General features: G+C 32.6%; 3 protein-coding genes across 3 annotated transcripts in view; 1 reads left to right on the top strand and 2 right to left on the bottom strand.

Annotated features, from left to right (window-relative positions):
* Positions 1–5,781, bottom strand: part of LOC121126521 (uncharacterized) — a 30,663-nt gene extending 24,882 nt beyond the window's left edge. Inside the window, exon 1 of the mRNA XM_040721845.2 lies at positions 5,461–5,781. Coding sequence (XP_040577779.1) covers positions 5,461–5,571 — 111 coding nt within the window. The 5' untranslated portion in view covers positions 5,572–5,781. The remainder of the gene's footprint in view (positions 1–5,460) is intronic.
* A 9,656-nt stretch (positions 5,782–15,437) lies between these two features.
* On the bottom strand, positions 15,438–17,484 carry LOC121126460 (uncharacterized). The gene is made up of 2 exons (XM_040721789.2): positions 17,283–17,484; positions 15,438–15,877 (listed from the first exon to the last, which is right to left on the bottom strand). Exons 1-2 carry the CDS (start codon positions 17,482–17,484, stop codon positions 15,495–15,497), a joined length of 585 nt encoding a protein of 194 aa, XP_040577723.1. The 3' UTR covers positions 15,438–15,494.
* Positions 17,485–17,752: 268 nt separating this feature from the next.
* LOC121126459 (mitochondrial potassium channel ATP-binding subunit) lies at positions 17,753–20,200 on the top strand. Its single transcript, XM_040721788.2, has 4 exons — positions 17,753–18,113; positions 18,197–18,847; positions 18,909–19,673; positions 19,724–20,200. The coding sequence occupies exons 1-4, from the start codon at positions 17,904–17,906 to the stop codon at positions 20,126–20,128; spliced, it is 2,031 nt and encodes a 676-aa protein (XP_040577722.1). The 5' UTR covers positions 17,753–17,903; the 3' UTR covers positions 20,129–20,200.
* Positions 20,201–20,203: the final 3 nt, after the last annotated feature.

The following is a 20,203-nucleotide window of genomic DNA, read 5'->3' as shown; positions in this document are numbered from 1 at the left end:
CTTCCGAATAGAAACGTCGTGGGACATTATCGTATGCCTCCTTGCCGGGGCACACACATAAATACACAAAAAAAAATTGAGCTCCCACGCTTACATACAAGTCGAGAAAATGACACTTGGACATGGTCGACGAATTTCCGTTTGAGCACTCCAAGCACTTGGGTGACTCTAATACCATCTTCTACCCCGTCAGCAAGTCGAAAACGTTAGAGAGGATGAAGGGCTCTCTCGAAAAGGCCAAACTGGATTTTTATGGGAATACTTAAAGAGTTTTTATCATTGAAGAAAGAAATGAAAACCACAATATAGGGGAAATTAAAGGTTTAATTTTATTCAGGGAGGCCTGTAGTATCTGTCATCCAAACACCGAGGCCCTCAAGCCACTGTCAGCCAGCACTGGGACGTCATGACAGTGTACTACATCCACAGCGGATGACAGGCCTTCTGCCACCGCCTGAAAACCATCATTGCTGCAATGGGAGGCTAAATTAATTATTAAGAGAGCTCAGATAAAAATCTATTTATAGTATTAATTTTGTTGAAATTTTATTGTTAGCTAATTAATTATATCTTGTTGAAGGTTAAAGTTTAAAGTGTTTCAATTTTAATGGACTACTTGGTATATTGAGCCCCTTTACCGGGCGCACGTTCAAAAAGATTATTGAGTTTACGATGTTGTCAAGGATTTCAAGGAGATTGATGGGCCAAGAACAACTGCAAGGAATAATCGTGATCCCTCCGAGAGCAAAAAACGGCTTCTAGACTTCCTCAAGGCAAAGGATTTATGGCCTCCTAGCTACCCAGATCTAAACTCCTTGGAATACCCTGTGTGGAGCATCTTAGGGAGAGAGTCCAATAAACGTGCACATAACACTGTTGACTCAGTCATGTACTACTTCACCTCGTCATGTAATAGCAAAAGATTTGCGAATTCCAAAATTAATTTTGGGAAACAAACTGTAATATAAATTATCCTTAAATTTTCTGGATTTAAAATCCCCACCCTGTAGATATAACATTAATATTAAGAGGAAAGGAAATGACTTAGAGGTCAATCCTAGTTTGCTCCTTATTCTTCTTCTCCTCATTCGAGGTCATGCTTTCTCCCTTAAATTAATTTTTCGTTAGATAAGATAAACTCAGACATATGAATGTACGTATGTAAAAATAATGACATAATTTCTTGAAGCCAAAAATAAGTATGAACTCGGTTAAAATCTGACCTAAAAGCTATCTATGTTCATGACACAAAATACTTAATTCATTACCCATTAGATATACCTACACATTATTAATTACTTATATTATTCTTAATACGACTACTACATACATATGTGCTCCATGAACACAAAAGCAAGCTATAACTATTTTTCTCAAAGTTGAGTTTGGATTACATTTGCATTCTTATACAAACTATCGTCAATTACTGAGTACAAATTATTCTTATGAACCCTTTGAGTCCGTCACAAATATAATTCAAATGCACTAAAATTTATTGTCTCAAAAAAAGAATGAAAAATTGGCAGATTTAATTTAAACAACCATATTGGGGCCAATATATGTAAAGTATCTTAAATCAAATAAAGTATACATATAATCAACAGAGAATGAAAAATTGATATACATTTTATTTGAACGACCAATTATTACCTTAAATATAATAAAGGTTCTAAACTACAACTAAAATTCTTAAGTATCTTATCTCATCCCATAAATTTAAACAGAAGGTCTATTATTGACTCAAATACTGTTAATGGATATATCGAATAAAAAATTAATTGGGATTGTCTCTTTTTCTTGATTTTGTTCAAGTTGTTTTTATGTCGATGCACTAGATATGTCCACTACTTTTAGTGTTCTTCAACTGAGGTATATCGGATGATTAGCCAATCCCTTTCATACTGAACCAAATTATCATATTGTGAAGTTTTAGAACCCCCCGGTTTAAAATGTGGCTCATATCAAAACGTCATTGTAATGACTTATTCAATAGTCTCTATTCTGCTAAATCACTGTTTAGGGGCTTTAAAATGGTAAAATATCCTAGCTGTAAGAGTCATAATGCATATTTAGTTTACATATCGATTCCTTAAATGAATTTTTGGGTGATATTTTCTAATATTAGGTTGTTTTAATAAATTTTGAGCTCCTCCTCTAATTCAAAAAATTGTTTCCTGGGATCCTGCTAAAAGACAATTTCATGGACAACGAGAAACCCAATGTATATACATTATGTATTGTACAATTTGCAATTTGTACATATAAACAGATTGTATGTGGCCTGTCAACCGAAAAGCAAGTTAGTATGATTTTAATCAAAATTGAGTGTAGATTCCATATTTATTCTTCCACAAATATATCCCGAATTCCCATCAACAAATTGTTCTTATGAACATGTGGGTGTGCCGTAAATTGCATTTAAAACAGGCAAAATTGTTTTTCGCCGCAATAAAAGAATAAGAAATTCATTGAAATGAGTAGAAAGGTGCCATATCGGGCTGATATAAGTCTCTTCAATATTGGACTCTCACATCAATACATTTATTCTAATAATCTTTGTTACAATATAAATTATTAGAATTCGCAAAAATTGATCGTCACAATAAAAAAATCATAAGTTGATAGATTTTATTTGAATTTGAGAAGGTCGATATAAAGGCTATCAAATAAAGGTTCTAAACTATGAAGTGAATTTCGTTGTCATCTGTTGTCGTCTTTGCTTCTTTTACCTTAATCAGGTTTCTGAATGTGGATTGGTTAAAATAAAAAACGCTCTTGTTAAGGTGTTGTGAACAATTCTGTTAATTTTTATCGACACATAATTATTATTAATCCAGGGGCGTCTGCAGGATTATATTTTTTTTTTTTTTGCAAAAATTGTATAAATTACAATTCAAATGTTTTATTTGTTTTGAAAAAAAATTTCAAAAATCTACAACTGTTTACAAAAAATTAAATATTTCCCAGCTGTTAAGAAAAGAATATTTGTTTTTGGAAAAAAATTTACAAATCAAAAGTCAAATATTTAATTTTTTTGAAAAAAAAATTACAAATTATATTTCAAATGTACCATTTTTTGAAAAAAAATTCAAATATTAAATTTTTTGGAGAAAAATTTCAAAAATCTATATCTATCCATAAAAAAATTATATTAATTTTTTTTTTTTTTTTTTTTAAATGTCAAATATTAAATTTTCAAATAGAAAGAAAAAATTCTGTAATTTGTAATCATTTAAAAAATTACTCCCCAAGGGGTAAAGAAATCTTATTTTACGGTGGCTGCCAAATCGAAAGAAGATCTGAAATTCATTTAAACTAAAAAAAATACAAGATCAAAAATTCCTTTTACAAACACTTCAACTTTTTTACCTCATATTATTAGCCTTCTTGCAAATCTTAAAATGTCTACGTGGCCTCAAATGTGAAAATTGTTTGACTCCACTTAAGGTCGAATGACAGGTGTGTTTAATCATGATTATAGTGTTTAAGCTTGTTTTCGTTTATTTTCTCTACATATTATGTAAAAAGTAATTGACAACATGATTCCTTTCATCACTCATGTGTTTTACATAGATATATTGAGTCAAGTGAGAGGAAAAAATCCATATTGTCGATTTTTTTTTTCTCATTTCATTAACTCTTGTCATAATAAATTATGTACAATATATATTTGTCAAATGGAAGGATACGTTTAAGTAAAAATAACTCTTTTTAAGGACATATAATTAATTAAGTACTATTTTAAATTGTACATGTCATTCTCACTAAATGGGGAATGGGTGTTTGTTTACATAGCGGGAAAAAGTAATACTTTTTTACTTATTTGTTTATTACGACAACTACGTATATTGATGCGTTTTTAGCTAAGGATGAGAATAAAGCGGAAGGGATACTTATGGTACTACTGAATTAACTCTGAAATGCTTTTTTATCATTATATTTTTTTTTTTTTTTTTTTTTTGGCCTGAAAATAATTTTATCAACTAAAAAAGTCTCAATGAAGTAATATAACGAGAAAAAAAAAGTGATTTTTAGAATTTATTTTCTATTATCTAATTAATAATTACTTACTTCGCGTGGTTTTTTTTATGCCAAATCATACTAATATCTACTCACACTCACCAGCAGGGTTATTTCATATGCAAAAAAAGTTAACATATTTTCGTTTTATAATATATTAAAAGGTTTTCTTCTGTATATTGCATATGTGCAACAAAAAACATTTAAGACCCTGTTTACCATCAGCTGCCTGTTATATGATTATAAGGAGGAACACATTCTACATTTGAGTTAGTGGAGGGAAAATATCACAATAATATTTAAATTCAACTAGGCAAATTTTATTATGGATTTTAAAAACAATTTATACCAAAGATAAGGGATAATACTTCTTTCAAAGGGAGAAGTTAACACCACAACGACCCATTAAATAATGAATAAAAAAGAAGAAAGAGAACATACAATAACCGTTTTTTCTTTTCTAGTTTCTAAAGTTAGTTATTCCATTACAAAAATGACATCCCTATCAGTTTCATAGCTAATTAACCAATGTTTTAATAATTATATAGAAATTTTAGAGTCCTTGTTCGAAACCCTGATATAATTGTTTCAATGGTATATTATTATGTATTATAATTAGTGTTTTGTCAGATTTTATTTACTTGAACCAATCCAGTCTTAGGAACCGTTCTATTGGTCCTTGGGACCGATTCTTAAGACTAGCAGTCCACAAAAAGTTTTGTGAAGTCATCAAGACCGAACTTTATCAGTTTTATGACTCACGTGTAGGACTGTAATCGACCAGATCGAGACTGAACTGGACAGCACTGCCATCTTCAGTACCAAATAAGGATCAACACAAACCCAATTATAATACTCTGATCAAAAAGAAGACGTTATTTTCTAATTCCAAATTCAATTGCCCTTCGATAATAAAATTTACATTTTATTATGTTGGTACGCATGTACACACATACGTATGTGAACAGTATCAGTTATTTTGCAAAGTTGTTTTGTTTTCAACAGATAAAAAGTCATTTGGTGTAAAAAAACAAAAAAACAATTTAGGGAAAAATCTTTGAACACTTTTGAAAGATTGTTTATTTGTCTTAAATAGTTATTCGAACTACAAAATACTCAATTCTGAAGAATAAATAATCTGTCAAAAGTTTTTGATTTGAATTTTCCCCCATTTTTTTTTGTGCATTTTTTATGGGCATTATAGTTATGCATGACAATGATTGCACCTTTATATAATGTCATTTATTCATAGAAGGACTGATAAGACCGGCCCTAACACTGGGCTTGACTGAATAAATAAGGCCTAGCACAGCACTAGTAGAAGGAAAAAAAAATTGAGAAGCAAAGGATAATTGAATTAAAAAAATAACGTTTTTTTTTATTTTTAAGATCATGTATCTAGCTTGTAATGTGTAGAACAAATAAAAAGCCAAGTCTTACTTGACTATGCTGTACAGTGACAACGGATGCAAAGTACCCATCATCATCATAATCAGCCTCGGAACTTGTTATTGTTGTTGCGTTGGAATATCTTTTATCCTCTATTGTCATGTTGATGTCTTCCCACAAGTCACAGGCGTAAGTAGAGTACTCTCATAATCCACCTGAGATATAACTACTGATATGAAATTACTCAAAAATATTTATTTTTTAAAGAAAAAAAGAAAAAAAAAAAAGATTAACTTAAGAACATGCGCTCATTTGATAGTACGTCAACAATCAGCATATATGTATTTAAACACTGACATAGTACAAGCTTTCTCTCTTTCACCTATCCATCTATTATATACCTACGAGTTACGAGCATACACTCTATTCTATTCCGTTCCTTTTATCTATCCTCTTCTCAAGAATGACTCAATCTTAATATAATTATTATAATAAATGAGTAATTAAGACGAGTCAAGTCTTATTTTGTATTACTTCCCACCCAACAAAGTTGCGGAGATTATATTTTCGGCGCGGTTCCTTTGTTCGTTTGTAGCCGGAAAAAGATTAAAACTTTTGAGTAGGAAGATATTTAATGATGATATACGCTTGTATTTTGAGCATGTTTAAAAAAATCAGAAAACCAACATGGTAACCCTGACAATTTGAAGAATATTTTGGACCTCATGATTAGATCAGCTACAATCAGCTGTAACGAGGGAAGGGAGGGAGATGTAAATAAAGAAGGACATACACAAGAATGGCTTCGATGTCGATCTACGATTCTACTCTAATTCCAACGAGGGGAAATAACAGATGGGCTGGAAAGTCTCGGGATTCACATATAGATTACTTATATATTTTCTAAAATTATATTGATTTTTTTTTTTAAATTCACCTCATTTTCAGTTAGTAGTAACCTTCAAAAGACAGCTATCAAAATGTCAATATGACAATATGTTCTTTAGTTAGTTAGTTATTGTGCTAAGTATGAAGCTACTTTTGTTATTTCTAAAGCAATTTATCAAATACAATTTCGTGTATTAATTTACACTGTTTTTCTAGACGGGAACAATACCGTTCAAGCTAAGCAATTGCTTGAATAATATCATGGGGACTCTGCTCAATAATGCAATAAATAAATAAAATAATAATAGTTTAAAAAACCCAACATTGAACGAAAAAAAAAAGTGTTTTCTTTAGTAAGCTTATGACTTTTTCGCCGTTGTTTTATAACTCCAAAGCTAATTCTTTCCGTTTTTTATGAACAAACATCAATCATTAATAAAGTGTTGAACATAATTTAATGTATTAGAAAAGGAAGTTCACTAATCTGGAGTTAAATGATAATAACAACAGTAGAAGAAAAGAAAATTCATTCTTCAGATTACCAATTAAAAAAAAGTACATTGGATTTTCATCACTAAGTATGTTAGCAGTACAAAGCCATTAAATTTTTAGAGGTCAAAGGTAATCGTTAAAAATGCATAATGGACCATAACTTTGGAACAAATGAAAGATACATAACTCAAATTGGTGGTATTTTATATGTATATAAAGGCATTAATGTATATTTGTGTAAATACAAGGTTACACAAAAGGTCAAAAAATGTCACTGTTATTCACTATATACTATTTATTCACTAACCCCCAACCTCTGACGGCACCCATGATACATATAGTGACTGATAATTTTCATTGAAATCATTTGAGAACTAAGAAAATACTAATTACTTGTTTTAGTCAACCCATTCATTTGCCACAATATTAAAACTTTCAGAAAAACGGGATTTACAAATTATATGAGTATCAAGACTGCATTTCAACGACTAAACTTTAGGACGTGGAAACGATTTTTTAGAACTTAAAGTGTCGCATTTGTTTTGTTTTGTTTTGATTCTCCTTGGGACATTATTTGAGCACTTTATAATTTTAATCTACAAAGTTATTTCGTTCTAAAAATAGGAGACTTTCTAGAAATAATTAACTTTTATTTAAAAAAAAATACATTTTGATAACGCATAAATGTCTGACGTTTAGAGTTGGATTCGAGTTAAAATTATTGAATTCGGTCGAGTTTGAAATTTTAATTATTGTATTCGAGTATAGTTTGAAATTTCAATTATTAAATTTGACTCGAGTTTGAGTAAGGCGATGATGCTCATAATTTAACTTCGAGTTTGCTATTAACAAATAAGAGAAGTTACTACATTAACTTACTACGTTAATAGGGAAAAAAATATTCCGTGGCCCTTGGCCTACGCAGTTAAAACTGTCAGTTATAAGCTGTAAGAGTGTGACAGGCTTTATAATTAGTTATAAATGTATAAATTTTATTATTCGTAGGTCATAGTGTCATTCCTCTCCTTTGTAATGAATAATTACAAGATTTTTTTTGTAAATTTGGCACCATCATTGTCCTTTATATTGAATAGTTGTTTATAAATTTGTATTTTGCAGGAATTATGCGATATTCTTTGATATGGAAATTAAATAAGTAGATGGTACTAGGTAACTTTGCATGAAACATATTTGTATAATACAATTCGTATAGAACATTTTCGTATAAGGACATTTCGTATCAATTTATGAGGAAACAGGGCATAGACTTTATGAATTGTCATTTTATACCCCCCGAATGTTAGGTGTGTTTTCAGGTACCAAAGATACTTAAGTTACTACTTAGAGCCCCTTACAACCCCCCCCATTGTACCTTGAAGAAACTTCTAATAGTCCCTTACAATCCCCCAATCGTACACCGAATGTTTGGTATTGTTTTCGGGTACCGCCAGGTACAAAATCAGTATGCAACTTACCGACAATACTTGAATTTTTTTTTATTAATAACGGAAATTAAGTGATTAGCACTCCTTCCATTGGAACCGCTGTCGTGTTTGTTTATATTTCTTTTCTCTTATAATATAGTATATGTATTGGTGATAGATATTATATCAGTTTAAAAGAATCTTGCCATATTTTCCATTTAGACTCTTTTCCTCTTTTTTATCTTTCATTTTTATCGCTGCCATTTTTTCCTTGACCTTTTTTCCGTTGCCATTTTCCCCTGACACCAGTTATCTGTTGTTCTCAGAAAGTCTCCCATTTGTTGAAAAAAAACAACTAGCTGTTATCTCTGCACCAGTCATGAAAATTTAGACAAGAGGTTTTTCCCCCCATGATTCCCACGTTTGATATAGAGACCACATAAACTTAGTACAATCAACAACACAAAAGCATATTTTTTTATTATAAGAAAAGGTAGCCGGTCGCAAATCACTGATTACGACGGTATTGTTTCGTAAGCTATTTGTATTTATTATACTATAAAATATGTCCGAGAAAGAAACAGCAAATGTTCTAGTTGCAACCTGAAAGAGATTTTTTTAATTTCTAAAGCAAATATTTCAATGATTTCATTCATGAGAAGAGAACATGTATGTATAAAGTATTAACTAGTGCATGTAATTCATGAAAGGCAGAGAGTAACAATGAGCGTTTGTCCGGTATTTATAAGTAAATCAATGCTTTAGTTATTCGTAGTGATGACAGCTTTCAATATTGTTTGAGTATTTGTATGACCTTGTTTTTAATCATATGGATATCTGGTGCCTTTATTATACCTATAAAATACAACCAATTTGAGTTATGTATCATGATTTTGTTCCAAAGTTATAGTCAATTATACATTTTTAACCATGGCCTCTCAAAATTTAATTACCTCACATTGTTAACAAGGTTTAGTACTTAATGAAAATCCATTGTTTTTTTTAGCTGGCTTTTTTTTCTTTTTTTTTTTTTTTTAATTGGCAAACTGAGGAGTTCATTTTCTTTTCCTAAGCTGATGTCATTATTATTTAATTCTTGAATTGTGAACTTCCTTTCCTAAATACATTCAATTATATTCAAAACCTGATTGAATTTCGTATGCGCTCGTAAAAGACGATGATTTGTTGCAGAATTATAATTATAAGTCCTTGTTTGACTCAGATTAGAATTGGAGATCGACATCTGAGTAATTCTTGTCAAGTTCCTTCATTATTTACTTCCCACCATCCTCCCTTGTGATAGCTGATTGTAGCTGGTCTAACTAAACGTCATAACAGTTAAGCTGCTCCCTTTCCAAACTTTCTTCAAATTGTCAGGTTTACCAAGTTTATTTATTTATATTTTTTTTACCATACTAAAAATGCTACCAATCATCATCATCATCACTGAACATAACATGCATTAACAAGGGTCGGAATAACTAAAATAAACAAATACATAGGTCGTCAGAACAAACATAACTACGTGAACTAAATAAATCATATATATATTTTTTTTTAAACTTTTCTATAAATGAGGTCTGTAATAAGGTTGATAATGATTTGGAACATATAATCAAATATATGACTGAAAAGAACTGGGAAATCAACATTAGTAGAGAAGACATAGACTTGTTTTTATATACTACTAGTATTGTTTGAGTCCTTAGTCATAGGACTAGTCCTTCGGTCCTTGGTATCGGTATTTAAAATCTTGGTAAATCATCAAGAACTGTATTTAAAACTCGTTAAGACTGGAATCAATCTTTTGTCCTGAATAAAATCATCAAGATAAAAAAAAAAAAAATAAAAATTATTTTAAATTTTTTTTTGGAAAAAAAATCAAACATTCATAGCTATTGACAAAAATTGAATTTTGTAGCAAAAATTTTAAATATCTACACATATTCTTAAAAAAATAATTTTTTTGCAAAAAAAATTCTAAAAAAAAACTATAACTATTCCCAAAAAATATTTTTTTTGGGAAAAAAAGTCAAATATTAAATATTATGGTCTGGTATATAATTTGCCCGGTGAAAAATTTTTAGGAAAATAAATCTTTCAAAAATAAAAATTATACACCTATTTGGACGTAAAATTTTTCATATTTACCGAAAAAAAATCTAGTAAAAAGAAAAATAGCCCCTTTAGTACAAACCTTCTGCGGACACCCTAATATACTACTAAGAAATATTTATAATCCACAATTCAATTTTGATACTTTTCTTTGGTCAGTAGTAACAATCATTCTTATTAAAGTTTATTGGCTAATTAGTTATTAATTTGCCGAAAATGATCCCTCGTTTATGTGGCAAAATTTATCATCAACACGTAAAGCATTTTTCAAGCGATGATGTTTCTTTTGTTACGGAAACTATGAACCATTAAGTGTTCCTCCACCATATGCGGAATAGCGACAGCAGCAACTAAAGATTGATTGCTGTTCAAATTTATAATTAATTTCCGGAGTGCATTGTTTTCCCAAATTTGTTAATAGAAATTGTTTACAATATAACTACACCATATATAGAACACTTCCGATAGTGCAACTCTATTGTGTAGGTATTTTAAGACATTCAGCATTAATATTATTTTAGTATTGCAGGAATAAGTTCTAATCTATTTTTCTTCTTGAGATTTGATGGAAACTTATATGAACATGATATGTATATATTGTCTTCGTTTTTTCATAACTCTTATGATTTGTTTTACTGTATTTTCAGGGTTACCATGTTGATTTTCGTTTTCTTGTTTTAATATGACCAATATGTTCAAGCATCACTGCTTATAACTCCAATCAAAGGATCATTGTTACTCTCTGTCTCTCGCAAGCAAACTAACTAAGTATTACTTTATACTTAACAGGTGTATCAAAGTTATTTCCTGATCACTGTCAATAATAATATCCCGAGATTGTATTGACTGATTTTAAAACTTCCGACATATCTAAGTCTAAGCCGTTGATATTCCTTGTTTTTTTTGGTCTTGTTATTTCACAACTATGAATAAGTGAATAGCGTAGAAGGTGTCGCTTTGCTCCTTGCGGGAGTCACAAAAAAGGACATTGCCAAGCTAACGGGTGTCAACCCCAAGACAGTGTACAACAACAAGGTGGTTCCCCAACAAGATGGAGCACCCACCAAAGTGATCCAGTCCTTTCTCTTAAAGAACATGGCTTTTTGAGACAAGACAATATGGTCACTAGTGTGGAGACTCGGTCCAACATTTTTTTAGGTTCAATCTTAAGTGATTTTTCTTGGCGGATTTTTCTGTCCAGTCTTTTTTTTTTTTTTTTTTTTAGTTTCATATATTATGGGAGACCAAATTTATTTTTCTCTAGATCAGCCGTTATTGTTTTTTTCAAAAAAATCTCAAAAGTACACGATATGTTCTTGAACAAATACTTAATTTAATATAAATGTATTTATTCGATTATACAATCAAATCAGTTGATTAATACGCAATAAGTCGTTTAAGTAATAAGAATCCGTTTCCTCAAACATTAGTTTGTTTTATTATTAAGTATTCTAACTATGTTCTCTAAGAGTTAGAACAAAAGAAAGATAGAGAGAATCAAAGGAAGATACTTCTAATTTGATCATCCATATCAAGAGATGCTCGAATTCAGAACTCTGTATTCCACGGCAGACGAAGGGATTAAAATTCTTTCGAGCAATCTCTGTTTAAACTTCGTTGGACGTAATTGTACATGTAAATACATATGATGTCATGTTATAAATAATTTATCTATAATGTCAAAGCCGACTTTTTTGGGACCGAACCGGATTTTTCCTTTGTACTGATCTAAACCAAACTTTTCCTTTATATCGATCTACACATAATTTTTCTATGAAACCGGTCCAGACCGAGTTTTTTTTTTTGGGACTGAATTAGTTCGGTTTAATAAAATATGTAACGGTTTTAGAATGATGAAAGATTTCCAGACCGAAGCCCAACAATAGTGGCCCCCATACTCACCAGCCTTATGGACTTTGCCTTCTGGGTGCATGCAAAGTTGCCTATCGCAAACGCCAACCCAACACTGAATCCCTAAAAACCTCTGTTAGAGAAATTTGGGAGAAAGAAGTGGTCCGAAGGTCATACCATTCCTTCAAGCCCAGGTTGGAGGCCATCATTAGGTCTGATGGAAGTCATATTGAGCTGTAATAAACCGAAACTGTTTGTAAAAAAATACCGAAATAAATAAAGGTATAACATCATTAGACTCACGAATTACATAATGTTTGATTAAGTTTGGGGTTTCGAATAGGAAAAATAGTTTTGATAAACACGGTCAGAGGCGTCCGGAAGGGAGTGGCTGTAACAAAAAAAAAAAATAATAATAATAATAATATATATATATGTAATACTGCGGACGCCCCTGTCGGTAAATGTTATCTTCTAAGGAATTAAATAATATCGATAACTGCTTTAAACATTCTTCAAATTTTCAGGGGGTAATAGATTGATTTTCGTTTTTTTTAAGATTCCCAAAATGCTCCTGATAGCGTACAACTCCCGAGCGAACCCTCAATGTTACTTTTCGTCTTTTATGAGTACAAGCTCTACTTATTACTTTTTGCTTAGATGTTCCCTTCTCAACAACTAAATAATAATGATAACAGCTTTAGAAAATAAAAACTCAAGTTCAGATTGCCAACTACAAAGAGTAACATTCGTTACCATGTCAAAATTGTGGTCAATTTTATATTTTTAACGTTTTGTGCTACCTTGATCTCTTAAAATTTAATTGCCTCTTACTGATACCACTATATATGTTAATTCTTTTTTAGGAAAAAAAACACACATTTTTTAAATTTAGATCACTATAAAAATTCCGCAAAAGTGGGGAGGGGGTAATGGCCCCTATATTTTCGGTAACACTGCTCTGTCGGGAATATTAAGTGGACTGCTCCCATGTTACCCATCATCTTTTAAGATTTCAATAACACTAACAATTTGTTTGACAAATGATATAATTTTATAATACTAGAGTTGTTGTAGACCAGATATCATAGAAAATAAATGACACAATTAGACATCCACGGAAAGGGTTTCATGAAGGTTTTGGTGAGGTCTAGCATTCTGCTAGAAACTTCCGCTAAAAAAAATTAGAGAATATAAGATTCACAAATTAGTGCATTAGTGATTAGCGGAATACCAAAATAGTAAGAACAAAAATACCATAATTCTTCTTACTTACTAAGAAATCAACTAGTTTTTGAAGATTTGATAATTGAGCCTACAGTTTCAGTAACGCTTTGAGTTTGACCTAGATTGATTCATTGATAATCCACGGGTCATTTGACAGATTTCTGCATTAAAATAATTTAATTAGTTGATTAACGTTAGCAAATTAGCGTTAGCGGGCCCATGAGCCTACAAAATTAGCGATAGCAGAACGTCCAAGAAAATTAGTGGACTAACAAAAAAAGGCCAGGTGCTACCTCTGATATTTGCACATCTGGAGTAATTTAAGTTTTGTTAAAATCAAATTATTATTTAAAAAAGAATAGCTTTTAATAAGTCAATATTAATAAAGCAGAGTGTGTTTGTCTGAATACATGAAAAACAGTCACCGGGTGCAATGTATATAGTGCTCCATGATGTTTATCAGAAACATATTTCGATCTAAGAAATAATAATGTAGTCGTATTAATAAAATATAGAACTTTATTAGGATGTATTTTAGTAACCAGTAGTAATTGGATATGTCAATAAGATAAAAATAATTAATGATGCCTTGGCTACCCTAATCATCGATGTAGCCTCCTTGGCTACAATGATGGCTTCCAGGAGGCCACGGAAGGCCTTACACCCATTGCAGATGTAGTCCTCAGACATGGCATCCCAGTGTTGGATGATGGTGTCATTGATGTTGTTGATATTTGGGTAACGGACGGTACAGGACTCAACATCTTTAGCCAGAGAGGCAAGTTGTACTCAAACCACTTCTGGGCTTTTTTGGTGGGTATGCAGGCGCACCACCCTGCTGCAATACCACGTTCATATCCGGGTAGTTGGTTAGAGCCATGGTAACAACTTCTCCTCTGTTGGTTTCTGTACTGAGTATTGTTTCTGTTTGGTTTGTTTATTGATCTCTTATGTAGATATATTGTAATTCATGTGCATTTTCAGAAAATGTTAAAATTTGAATTAAATTTAAACACTGTTATGTTGAAATGAATCTTGTTTGTTTTTATTAGTCATCACTCTAAAGACTTAAGTACTCATTAGTCATTCCTGACATATTAATTTTTTTCTCAAATTCTTTATTATTATTCTTTCATTTTTGAGGAGAAAACATATTATATGAATTGATATAAGTATTAAGTAGTTACGTGTGAGTGTACTCATGAAAAATGGAGAATAACAATGAGGATTTCTTGGGCGAGTTTTCTTTTATATTAAGGCTAAATTTGTCTTTTAGCCAACACCGAATTACTCCAGGGAATGCTGAGTAATACTGCTAGTAGCCAATATGGATAAAATGCCATAAATCTGCTTTTCTATACGCTTTAAGAATGTTTTTTTCTTCAATGTGAAGAAACAAGAAATATATACGTTTTTTTGTCGAATATGTGTATCTATTTTAAAGGAATACTATTCATTTAAGACTTATTTCTCATGTTGATGCATAGAATTCTATATACAGTTCCATGGTTGATGTTACATTTTATTCACTCTAGAATATCACACCTAATATTTTGTTTTTCATTTTTAATGAGACAATTTAATTCATACTCAAGAAACTAAATGAATAATTATCCAAAAACAACTCAAATTACTTATATACATATATATTCAAACTATTTTTTTCTTGACTTGTAGCCAAACTCATGAAGTCAAACAGGAAAGACCTATTAATATGATCAGGACTCTTAACTATGATATATTCAGACATTCTATATATATTTATGACAAATCATTTCTTTGTATGTTTAAGGAAATCGATGCACAACTCCAAAATCAGTGACTCTCGAAGTTTCCACCGATTTTTTTTTTTGAGGGGGGGCTTGTTAAGCTTATATAATAATATGGACAAAAGATTTTCTCATGACAAAGACAGAAAACATTCAAAATGACTTGGGAGTAAATTTAGTCATTAGATAGTGACTCATACATTAAATAAACGTTAAATTATAATTTTAAAAGAATGAAATCATAGTCAAATATACTCACAAATTTATGAAAAACATATATTTATTTCAATTAGATTACATTGTATGTAAATTCTCTTGTTTACTTATTTACTTTTCCGCCTTTCGCCAGCCAATCCGTGAAGCTACCCTTGTAAACTTGTACATTTTCCAAATTCAATTTCGATTTGAGGAGAGATGCAGCTTTAGTTGCTCTACCACCCAACTTACAATAGACTACAATGGGCTTATCCACGGATTTTAAATGCTTAAATCCATATGTGGAAGCAAATTTGTCCTCGTCAAAGTCAAGAGCCTCTTCCAAATCAGGGAGCGGAATGTTGTGAGACTTCTCAATCGTACCTTCCTCCTTTAACTCAGAAGGGTTTCGAACTCCTAACAAGAAGATACTATCATTCTCCAATCCCTTCACGACTCCGTCGTAATCTATTTCTGTAAATTCCATTGGGAGCTTTGTGGATTGTCCTAGAATTGATTCAAAAAACAAATATGTAATTAATAGGAGTAGGTACATTATGACGGTTTCCAATCAAACTAAAGAAATGCAAATATTCATTCAGTCCTTTTATAGTTTTAAAGCATGACTTATAATAGTGTATTAATTAATTATCCCAACACATAAATCTATTTGTGCGATTTATTAATAAAGTTAGAAAACAAATTCATAATAAATCACAACAATGAAGCACTTAAATCCATAATTAGAATGTAATGGATAAATAAAATACAAGGCGTTTGTTTAGCAGAATTTATTTATCCTTCGGTATTTTCAACGAGGATAGTTTATCTTGGAGAGGGATAACAATGGGTCTTAGTAGCTTCGTGACTATCCCCGTTCCCACAGTAATCTTGTTTTCTCTAAGAGTAAATTTATTTCCATCAAAAAGCGGCATGTTCTTTTTAGTGGTTATTTTAAGCACTGCAGACTCTCCAGGCATAACCATTTCCCGATCATTTTCGATGAAATCCAATCGGAAACCCAAGGACCACGTATCCATATGGATAAGTTGAATATATTTGTCCATGATGGGCTTTATTCGCCCGCCCTCTTCTTTGGAAAGAAAATAACAGTTGGCCTCAAAATGATTTGTAAATGTAAAGCTCCCTGGAGAGCCCAGTATCATTCCACGTTGAATATTTCCAAACTTGACTCCCTTGATATTGACTCCCACATTATCCCCAGCGCTTCCAAAATCCACTGGTTTATTGAATATTTGAATACCAGCAACAGATACCTTATCAAGATAATGATGACCTGCAATTTGGAGTTTGTCTCCTTTCTTTAATGTCCCACTTTTAATAGTCCCTACAACAACAGACCCACGTCCCGGTACAGTAAATACATTATCAATTGGAATAACGAGAGGTGCGCTTGGATCTCTCTGAGGAAGGGAGACATGGGCATCGAGTGCATCGATGAGATTTATTATACTGGATGGATCACTACCTTCCAGGGCTTTAAGGGCGGACCCTTTTATGATGGGTGTAGATGAAGCATCGTAGCCAAACTCTGTGAGCAAGTCCATTACTTCTAATTCGACTAACTCGAGTATTTCTGGATCGTCAACAATATCCGCCTTATTAATGAAGACAACTAGTTTATTAACACCGATTTGCCTGGCCAGCAAAATGTGCTCACGGGTTTGCGGCATGATTCCATCATCTGCAGCTATAACTAAAATGGCTCCATCCATCTGTGAAGCACCAGAGATCATATTTTTGACGTAATCCTGATGTCCAGGACAGTCTGTATGGGAATAGCGTCTCGTTTTTGACTCATACCCAATATGGGCGACATTGATTGTAATCCCCCGAGCTCGTTCTTCAGGGGCCTTGTCTATATCTCCATAGTCTATAAACTTTGAATTACCGGTAGATGAGAGAACACGAGTAATGGCAGCTGTGAGTGTGGTTTTTCCGTGATCCACATGTCCAATAGTCCCAACATTTAAATTTGGTTTCCGTGTTGTCTCAGAGGAGAAGAGTCTCGAATTCAAACTCCCTAAGTAGCAAGACCTGCTCCATTTCAGAGAACCTCGTATCCATGCTCTATGCAATTCACGTAAAGCCATGGCTACTAGTAATTGACTTCAATTATACAAGAGAAAAAAAAGTCATGAATCTATTTCAATAATGCGCAAATGAGCCAAGCTTAAAACTTCAATTTTGAACTAAAGAATATAATTACTCTTGTAATTAGTAATTTTAAATAATCTAATTGAACTGAATTGCATGCTGATGCTTACCTCTAGCGTAGATGGTATAAATTCAATAGATGTAGCTGGTGCCCACTAGCCGCCCTCTCTAAATCCCTCTCCTTTCTCTTCCGGTGTTCCCATTCTTCCCACCTGATTACACCATTGGCGTAAAGTTACTACAAGTATTCGTCACACGTTTAAAACAGATGGACAGTATTCAGATCATGAGAGACGAATACTTATCCTTTAGTATAAGGTAAAGCGACCTCTTTACTCAAAACCCTACAATAAAAATGACATTAGCACTCTTTCGTGCAGCAACGCAATGTTGCTTCCGGATATCCAGGAGTTCGGAAGGACTAAAGTCTTTTACAAGGACAACATTACCTATCATACTTGGTGGGTCAACAACCCTCTGTCTCGTAGGCTTCAACTTAAGAAATGTCAAAGCTGAAGCTCCAAGTAAAAGGGAGAAGGAAATTCTTCCGTCCAGAGTTGTAGAGGTAACTTCCGAAACTTCATATTAATTAGTCATTATTATGTTTTTTTTTTTGCAATGGAAGGAATTTAATTTATGTAATTTTAGGCAAAGTCCGAAAAATTATCATCTACGGATCCGAGTAAGGATCACCCTTTTCCGTGGATCAAGTTTTTAGGATACATTACACCTCATTTTCACTATTTGATTTGCGCTGTTTCCTCCGCAATTGCTGTTGCTTACTTCAACATCAAAATACCTCTATTACTTGGAGACATTGTGAATGTGGTGTCATCATACATATCAGAGACTGTTTTGTCAGAGATGAGACATGATAATTTTCTAAGGGAAATGAAGGAGCCTGCTTTATCAATGATCAAATTTTATGCTGCCCAGAGTATTTGCACCATAGCGTATATCTATAGTTTAGCCTGTTTAGGAGAAAGAATGGCGGCCTCACTTAGAAAGGATTTGTTCAACTCCATTATTTGCCAAGATATCGCATTTTTTGATGAGCATAAAACTGGAGAAATTGTTTCACGTCTTTCTGCTGATGTTCAAGAGTTTAAATCCTCCTTTAAATTAGTCATTTCTCAAGGATTAAGGAGCTCTGCTCAGGCATCGGGTTGTATTGTTTCGATGTATATGATTTCTCCACAAATGACTTCTGCGATGGGTGTGATCGTTCCAACCGTCATTCTGGGAGGAACTTATATTGGATCTTATCTTCGGGTTCTATCCAAAAAAGCGCAGGCTCAGGTTTCTTGCTTTTAGTCTAAATAACTTATTCTTACTTATGTCTAAACTACATTTTTTTAAGGTGGCCAAAGCTACAGCCGTGGGTGAGGAATGTATATCTAATATTCGGACTGTACGAGGATTTGCAATGGAAGATGCTGAAATGGAGCTCTACTCTAGGGAAGTAGATAAAACACGTGATTTTAATGAAGCACTTGGTCTTGGAATCGGTGTATTTCAAGGAGCAAGTAACTTTTTTCTGAACTCAATCGTTCTTGGCACAATAACATATGGGGGATATCTCATGTCTGATGACAATTTAAATCCGGGACAACTTATGTCCTTCTTAGTTTCAGTACAAACAATTCAACGTTCTATAACTCAGGTTTCACTCTTATTTGGTCATTTGGTAAAAGGAATGGCTTCAGGAAGTCGTATTTTTGAATATATTGAAAAGGTTCCATTAATCCCGATTTCTGGAGGCGTCAAAATCCCCTATCATTCCTTCTTTGGTGATGTTGAATTCAAAAATATTACATTCTCTTATCCAACAAGACCAGAACAAGCTGTTTTAAAAGACTTTTCACTTAGAATCCCACCTTCTAAAACGGTTGCACTCGTAGGTACATCTGGAGGTGGGAAGACTACAATTGCAGCACTCCTTGAGAGATTTTATGATATCAATGGTGGTGGATCACTCGAAATTGATGGAATTAATATTCGAGATTTGGATCCAAGCTGGCTTAGAGGCTCTGCAATTGGGTATATAAATCAAGAGCCCGTTCTGTTTGCTACTTCAGTCATTGAGAATATTCGGTATGGCAGACCTAATGCGACAGATAATGAGGTAAGAAGTCTTATGGATCGAATTAATTATAATTGAGTTTCGTTTTTAAGGTATACGAAGCAGCGAAGGCAGCTCACGTTGATGACTTTGTTCGAACATTTCCTGACGGATATTCTACAATATTAGGTGAGCGTGGCGTTACCGTATCTGGGGGTCAAAAGCAGCGTATCGCTATTGCTCGTGCTCTTTTGAAGAATCCACCCATTTTGATTTTAGACGAAGCCACCTCCGCCCTCGATGCAGAGTCAGAGCGGATTGTTCAAGAGGCTCTTGATAAACTCTCCAAAGGTCGCACCTCCCTTGTTATCGCTCATAGACTATCCACCATTAAAAATGCTGACGTTATAGCAGTCATAGATAAAGGCGTCATGGCCGAGATAGGGACTCATGCTGCTCTTAAGCGAAAGGGTGGCATATATTCAAGACTTATTGAGCAGCAGGAATTCAGAGAGTAAAAAAAAAAAAATTGTGATTCGTTAAACAATATACTATTTGCACCTTCGTTAATAAATGTTGTTCAAAAGAAATCA

The sequence above is a fragment of the Lepeophtheirus salmonis genome, chromosome 11 (genome assembly GCF_016086655.4).
Source record: "Lepeophtheirus salmonis chromosome 11, UVic_Lsal_1.4, whole genome shotgun sequence".
Lineage (NCBI taxonomy): Eukaryota > Metazoa > Arthropoda > Copepoda > Siphonostomatoida > Caligidae > Lepeophtheirus > Lepeophtheirus salmonis.
This window is presented reverse-complemented; position numbering and strand designations above follow the sequence as displayed.

Excerpts from the sequence above, each read along its gene's own strand:
- LOC121126459 (XM_040721788.2), top strand. The coding sequence starts at position 17,904 with ATGACATTAGCACTCTTTCGTGCAGCAACGCAATGTTGCTTCCGGATA. Across the intron at positions 18,114-18,196 it reads TTCCGTCCAGAGTTGTAGAG|GCAAAGTCCGAAAAATTATC; the intron begins GTAACTTCCGAA and ends ATGTAATTTTAG. Across the intron at positions 19,674-19,723 it reads CTAATGCGACAGATAATGAG|GTATACGAAGCAGCGAAGGC; the intron begins GTAAGAAGTCTT and ends TTCGTTTTTAAG.
- LOC121126460 (XM_040721789.2), bottom strand. The coding sequence starts at position 17,484 with ATGGCTTTACGTGAATTGCATAGAGCATGGATACGAGGTTCTCTGAAA. Across the intron at positions 15,878-17,282 it reads TCGTGTTCTCTCATCTACCG|GACAATCCACAAAGCTCCCA; the intron begins GTAATTCAAAGT and ends AATCAATTCTAG.